The sequence below is a fragment of the Cebidichthys violaceus genome, unplaced genomic scaffold (genome assembly GCF_023349555.1).
Source record: "Cebidichthys violaceus isolate CVI_PGR_0920_01 unplaced genomic scaffold, fCebVio1.0.p SCAF_17, whole genome shotgun sequence".
NCBI classification, from domain to species: Eukaryota; Metazoa; Chordata; class Actinopteri; order Perciformes; family Stichaeidae; genus Cebidichthys; species Cebidichthys violaceus.
In genome coordinates, this window is record NW_027176340.1 from 13,526,325 (window position 1) to 13,533,009 (window position 6,685).

Sequence of the window (6,685 nt, forward strand, 5' to 3'; positions counted from 1 at the left end):
GTTATTTGTGCTGCCCCAGAGGACTGCTAGTGCAATAACTTTCTTCCAGAGGGGTGTACCCCCAAACATCAGCTCAGGGGTGATTTAAAGGATTCAGTTTAGTCATAACTGTGTTGTCAAATCTGCGATAAATCTCCCGGCTGGCTGAGACTCGGCTGTTGCACCACACACGTGGTGATAATAAGTAACGTCTGAGTGCTTTTGTAAGGAATGGTTATGGAAGAAATACAGAGGCCCTATAGGTATCGTAAAGTATTGTAGTGTACATGGATATGCTATTCTCAACATAAACACAAACAGAGACGTGTCGCATACACAGATGACGCACAGCTTTGTATGTACTCGTATGTGTGTATACATCAGCTGTGTATGTTACAGTGGTAGAAATCCAAAATCCAGAAATCCTCTAATGTTTAAAAAAACACTTTTTTAGTGAAGAAAGTCTGCTCTGACTGGTTTGTGGGACAAATATGGTGCACCTTTGCAAAGGTTGTTCTCAAGCCGTGGGCGGTGTATTCTAATGAGCCTGCAAGTGACATAAGTAGGGGAGCCAAATCCGATTGGCATGTTAAATCTCATGTCTTTCTAATCTAGACAGCCCACAAAAAACTGACAGGGTTGTCTTATTTTGTTTCTGGGTTGGTACTCCAGATACACAATTTTATGTGCACAAACACTGAAAACTGTATGTCTCCTTTAAAGATATAGTTCAACTGTTTTTGGGAGGAGTTTTTCCTGTTCCGATGTGAGGGTCCTGGGACAGAGGATGTCTCATGTGTACAGATTCTAAAGCCCGTTGAGGCAAATTAGTGATTTGTGATTTTGGGTTATACAAAATAAATTAAATTGAATTGAACATTTTGGGAAATACACTTATTAGGTTTCTTCTTGAGAGTTACATTATAAGATTTCAATACTCTCGCAACTGTGCAGTAAATATGAAGCCAGCAGCCAGCAAATAGACAGGGAAATAGTCAGTCACATGAACTAATATGTGCTGGTAGGCAGATTTTCTTATCTTTGGCCAGACTAGCTGTTTCCTGTTGTTTCCGGTCTTTATGCTAAGCTAACTTCTGTAGCTACATATTTGACATACAGACATGAGAGTGCTATCAATCCTCTCAATTAACTCTAAAAAAGCGAATAAGTGTATTTCCCAAAATGTCAGAGTATTCCTTTGGGAGTGTGTAGGATTTAGTGGCATCTAGTGGTGAGGTTGCAGATTGCAACCAACTTAATACACGCTTTGCTTACTCCTCCCTTTCTAAGACTGTGGTAACGTGAGCTGCAGTGTGCAAAACTGTCGTACCGCTGTTCACGACAATCCATTCCATAATAACACTACTTTAGGAGCAACAGAAGTCAGTCTGGCGGTAACACAGTTTTACGCTCTGCGCCTCATTTTACTGTAGTTTCACAAGAGTGTCGGAGAACTAGGGTGGCTTTTCTGTAACGTAAAAAGGCAAAAGTCCCTCTCTAGAGCCACTGTTCAGTAGCTCCCTTTTGGGCTACTGTAGAAACATGGAGGTGCAACATGGTGGAGTCTGTGAAGAAGATCAGCTCCCTATGTAGATATGAAGGGCTCATTTTCAGCTAAGGAAAGAACAACTATTCTTAGTTTCAGGTGATTATAGAAAACATATGAATATTATTTTCCCATTTTGCTCATAGATCCCCCGTAATGCTACACACTGGCCCTTTAACATTGCTTTTTTTATTTACTGCAGTGTTTTACATTTTTTCAATTAATTCTACTACTTTTATTTTTGCCACATTGTATGATCGTTGCAAGGTAATCCAGCACAGAGTTCTCAAATCAATCTGCTGGCGGTCATCCTTTAAGCACATCTTTATATCCTCTGAAGGCTTTTTCCGTTGCTTTTGGTATATCCAATTAAAAAAAATAAAAGCGTATTTCTATCTGTTTCTGCGTGTACACTGGGATTGTATAACATTAATTCATCAGCAGCTGTTTGTCTACACACAGGGTGCTAGGTGATATTAGCTGTGACTGATCAACACCACATGTGGATCCCAAATGCGGGAGATTTACTACCAGAGCAGAGTCGTGCCAAAGATCAGCCCTCAGATTTTTTTATTTTCCTGGATACCGGTTCAAAATGTCCACGACTTTGAATACAGTGTTATTCATGGAAACAGAAAATGAGTTGCATTCAGGAAAACCAGATTCCGTGTTTGACATTTGAGAACAATTAGTTTTTGCTCAGCTCCAACACCAAAGTCTAAACTCTGCTTCTTCCTGTCCGTGGTTGATCTTGTTGGCACGGCTCCAGTAATGCGCTACACCCCCCCTCATGGTCCCTATGAGTAATCATCAGTCACCACAATAGATCCAACACCACTAATTTGTGTCCTTCCTGTTTTGCTTTTACCTTTTCCCAGAGTTGACTCTGATTCATGCCTTCCTAACTGGCACTGTGCACCTACCACCCTGACAGGGCTCTCTGTGGTCACACACTGCTGGGATATAACCCTTCCAGAGAGAGACCTGCTGAGGAAGAGATTGATTACTTCCTCTGCTGAGATTCCTTGGCAATGCTCAGACGGAGGGGGCAAACCTGCATTGGAATTCCCCTTATAGGTTTCCTTCTCTGAGCGGTTCGGATGCCATTAAGGGTTAAGTGGTTTGTTCTTTGCTGTCCTCCATTTACATGAACTCCACATGCATTTTACAACCTTTTAAAAAGGGTCTGTACACACAAATTACATTCCATGACATAAACACTTACTCACCATTAGGTTGTTTTGGTTTTATCCATCCAGGTTTTGATATATCTGGCTATGAGCTTTCTGCTCCCACTCAAATACAGAAGCTATGATAGTCCACAGAACAAGCTGTCAAACCTTTTGTTACAGACTATTTCTTCATTAAAAAGTAATTCAACTGAAACATATGTTCCGTGGAGTGTCCGGAGTAATGTGGACACTGTCTCTGAAGAGACATGCTGCTGCCGCTATGTTGTATTGGACCGGAGACAGAAATCTCAAGAGATTGATATCTCAAAAGCTGACTATTAATCTATAAAACAAATTGAATATTTAGATATTTTACAATATTACAAACTGGATGTTTGTGGTGACATTCCTGGAAGAATTCTTTTTTTTTCTCTTTTGTACCTACACAAAAAAATGGAAACATGCACACAGTTCTGAAAACTTGAAGCTCATGTTTCAGCAAAAAAAACACTACAATTCCACAGTTTTTCACTCAAATGGCAATTCTAAATCAACCAGCACTGCAATCTTACGGATTGCTACTTTAAAACCATTGTTAAGGTTGTGAAGCCATTGTGAAGGCAAACAAGAGAGCCACGTCTATGTAAAAATAAATTTAATTTCAAAATAGATTACAACATGCAATGGAAAAAAACAAACAAAGTAGTGTCCCACAAATGTTGCACGCAACTTCACAACTTCAGTGGACGGAGTGGTCTGCCCTCTGACAGTCAGTTTGTGAGCCGAGCTTCCCGAAATCCTCTTAGTTTCACCTCAGAGAACGATGCAACCTTTCATGGGAGTTAGTCTCATCAGTATCTTACACCCAACACAGTTGCCCACGTAAGAGGATAGGCACCAAGAGCGTCTCCACATCTCTGACAGATCCACCTGTCCAGTAGTCATGCTAAGGTGTTGGTCACATCACATGTGTCTAAAAGTTTGACCTACAGATAAAAGAAGACATTCTTTATGAAAATAAACCTAAACGAGCATGGGCGGATTATGACATATGGGTAGGCAGAGGCATGCAATAGGCCCCACCACCACATAGGAGCAAGACACACAGCCTTTAGAATTGTTTAAGCATCTTTGTGTTGTTGTTTTATTTCTCTTTCTGCTCATTTTCAGTCTGTTCATGGTTGTATACGTATCTCTTTGAGTGACATTTTGTAGGTGAAGTCCAGGGGGCCCCTGACACCTTGGGCCACTTTAATAACATAGGTTTTAGTCTTTTATCAGTTAGTTTATTGAAGAACTTTAAGCTCATCTAAACATTCTTTGTTTTGAATTTGAGTGGCAAAGATATCCTTTTATTTACATTTGGATTATGGATTGTGCCTTTAAGTAATAGTATGCAATTAGTATTATTTATGCTGCTTCATGATAATAAATCTTTTAGTAATCCAGAGCGGGAGATGTTGTATATTCTGTGGTCTGCAGATTTCAAACTGCTGAAGTACAAATGAACAATGCAAAAAACAAAAAGAAATCATTCTGTAATTCACCAATCCCCTGAACATGTTTGTCATTCAAATGAACAGAACATCCACATAGCAGCACTCGTTTTCTCCCTTTTACAATATTGCCTTCTGACGTTACTTAGTGCTGGCAGGTGTGAGTGTATCTGCTGGTGATGCTTTTGGTGCAAATCCTCTAATCTCACAGGGCAAAGTGACCAAGGAGCCAAACCACAAAGTCAGAGTGGTCCTCAAAGACTGAACTGCTTCCAGACTCTGGGAACGAGGAACGGTCGGTGGAGGTTTCCCCGAAGTCTGCTCCGAAGAGTCCACCCAATCCTCCTCTCAGACAGTTTCACCGCCGACTAATTTGTCTTGCGCCACTGCCGTGCATTTTCACGCAGTCTCGTCTGTCTTTCACCTGTGAACAAAGATGGCGGTTACTGTCACTGTGTGTCTATAGGAAATATATTTTGTGACCTAAACACAACCTCTAAGTTCAGATGTTTTGGTGTACTTTCCTAAGAGCACATTAACAGGTTCAGTGCAATTACATAGCTGTCTAAAATGGATTAATCACAGTAGTTACCTCCATGCACTGAATTAAATGGCACCAATAAATACACTGAATCTCGACACAGAGGTTTTGGGGCGATGGACCATCTCCATGTTTTACTGAGATGCACGCAGTTCATTCCAGCCTGCCCCCCCCCTCCAAAGTGGAACAGACTCATTCCACTCCAACAATTTTCTGAAAAAGTCCAACCAAGAGGAGACATTCATATAGCTCTCATCCCTAAATTCTGATATGTAAATAAAATAGCAGGCACATTCATTCATTCTGGAGTGACAACACATGATGTCCCACCAGAATGAATGGGGATCACATTCTTGAAAACAATATTCATTTATATTATTTAATTGAAAGCACTGCCCATCTTTCTTCATGCTGAACCCCATTTATGAATTTGCAACTTCTGTGGTCTCTCGTCTGCCCACGATGGTACACACACAGTGATCCAACAATTAATATGTTTTCAGAAATGTTATGGTTTTATTGGACATTCGGGATACAAATGATCCACCAAGTACGTTTTATTTATAATCCCACCTAAACTTTGTAATTGGCATACCGAGTTATGAGTTTAAACAAGTTTAAAGTGCATAGTAAATAGTTTTGCATGGTATGCTCATATATATATATATATATACACTGGATGTCTTACCCCTTTCCGCTGGTTGCTGAGGCAGAACGTGCAGATATTCCGGGGCTTCTTGCCTCCTCCGCCCCCCTTCACCTCCTTGTAGACCGAGCTCAGGCACGGCTGCCCTTGCTGCCGCCCGTCCCCAACCACTAGCACGTTGGCCAGGTGCGAGATGTAGCTGGACGCCAGGCGCAGCGTCTCGATCTTGGACAGCTTCCTGTCCACCGGTTCCGTGGGGATGAGCGTCCGCAGCGCCGTGAATGCCGTGTTGACATTCTGAGTCCGGTGCCTCTCCCTGGCGTTCGCGGCGTTCCGATGCGGCACCACGCCGCCCGATCCCCGCCCGTAGCCGTCCCCCGGAATCCCGCAGCAGCCGTAGCCCTGGTCGGTGCTACCGTCGCTCTCGCTGCGGTTCTCCTCCTCGTCGTCCGACATCAAGGTCAGGTCAGCGGGGTGAGAGAAGGAATGCGTCGAGACCGGCCTCAGCATAGTGAAAGCCATCATGTGGAGGCAAGTGTTTCCCGGAGGAGGGAAAAAGCCGATCCCGTATGTTCAAGTAAGAAAACAGCTGCATGCAGACGAGAGCGGCGCGTGAAAAGTCGCTGCAACTCCCAGGTTTGGACAGCAGAATTCCCCCAGTTTGTTTTGACACTTCCCCGTAGGGTGGACGGTCCAGTGTGGCGGTGATCGGGTCAGGGCGGGCTCTTATAGCGGCTACAGTAGCCCCTCGGCTGGAGGAGAGGGTGGGTGGGGCACATGCAGGGGCTCCCAGATTTCCTCCCAAATGTTTTGGTCCTAAAAGTCGCAGGCATCGTGGCTGAGTGTGGGCGCACCTTCACCCAAACGAGCCTTCAGTGTGTAGGAGAGACTTTTGTTGGGGTGAAAACACATCAGGGACATGATGACTTTGGAGTGTTAGTTTGGTTCAGATGCTTCCACACAGAGCAGCACTGAGGTGACAGTAACACAACTAAGAACATTTACTTAACCCATAGGAACCCTCAGTGCACGTTGTCACAGACAATTTAAATAGGGTTGTTAAAAAGGTTGTTTTTGTTGCTAAAGGTGAGTTTCAACACATTTAACAATTCTAATGCGTCGATAACATGTCCTACATTACATCTAAACTGTTCTAACCATGTTTATCAAACTCATTTATATATCAAATTTATGAAAATATTGTTGTGACAGATATGTCACATCAGGCTTTTAAACTTAGAATCGTATATCGTATAACCAAATAGTAATGAGCTGCTCAATTGATTGAGCTCATTCAATTATTTT

General features: G+C 42.7%; 1 protein-coding gene across 1 annotated transcript; it reads right to left on the reverse strand.

Annotated features, from left to right (window-relative positions):
* Positions 1 to 3,337: 3,337 nt before the first annotated feature.
* Positions 3,338 to 6,021, reverse strand: LOC137873564 (transcription factor 15-like). Its single transcript, XM_068711792.1, has 2 exons — positions 5,423 to 6,021; positions 3,338 to 4,617 (listed from the first exon to the last, which is right to left on the reverse strand). Exons 1-2 carry the CDS (start codon positions 5,903 to 5,905, stop codon positions 4,552 to 4,554), a joined length of 549 nt encoding a protein of 182 aa, XP_068567893.1. The 5' UTR covers positions 5,906 to 6,021; the 3' UTR covers positions 3,338 to 4,551.
* Positions 6,022 to 6,685: the final 664 nt, after the last annotated feature.

Coding starts and splice junctions, on each gene's coding strand:
- LOC137873564 (XM_068711792.1), bottom strand. CDS start 5,905: ATGATGGCTTTCACTATGCTGAGGCCGGTCTCGACGCATTCCTTCTCT. Junction 4,618..5,422: donor TCAGCAACCAGCGGAAAGGG/GTAAGACATCCA, acceptor CTTTGTTCACAG/GTGAAAGACAGACGAGACTG.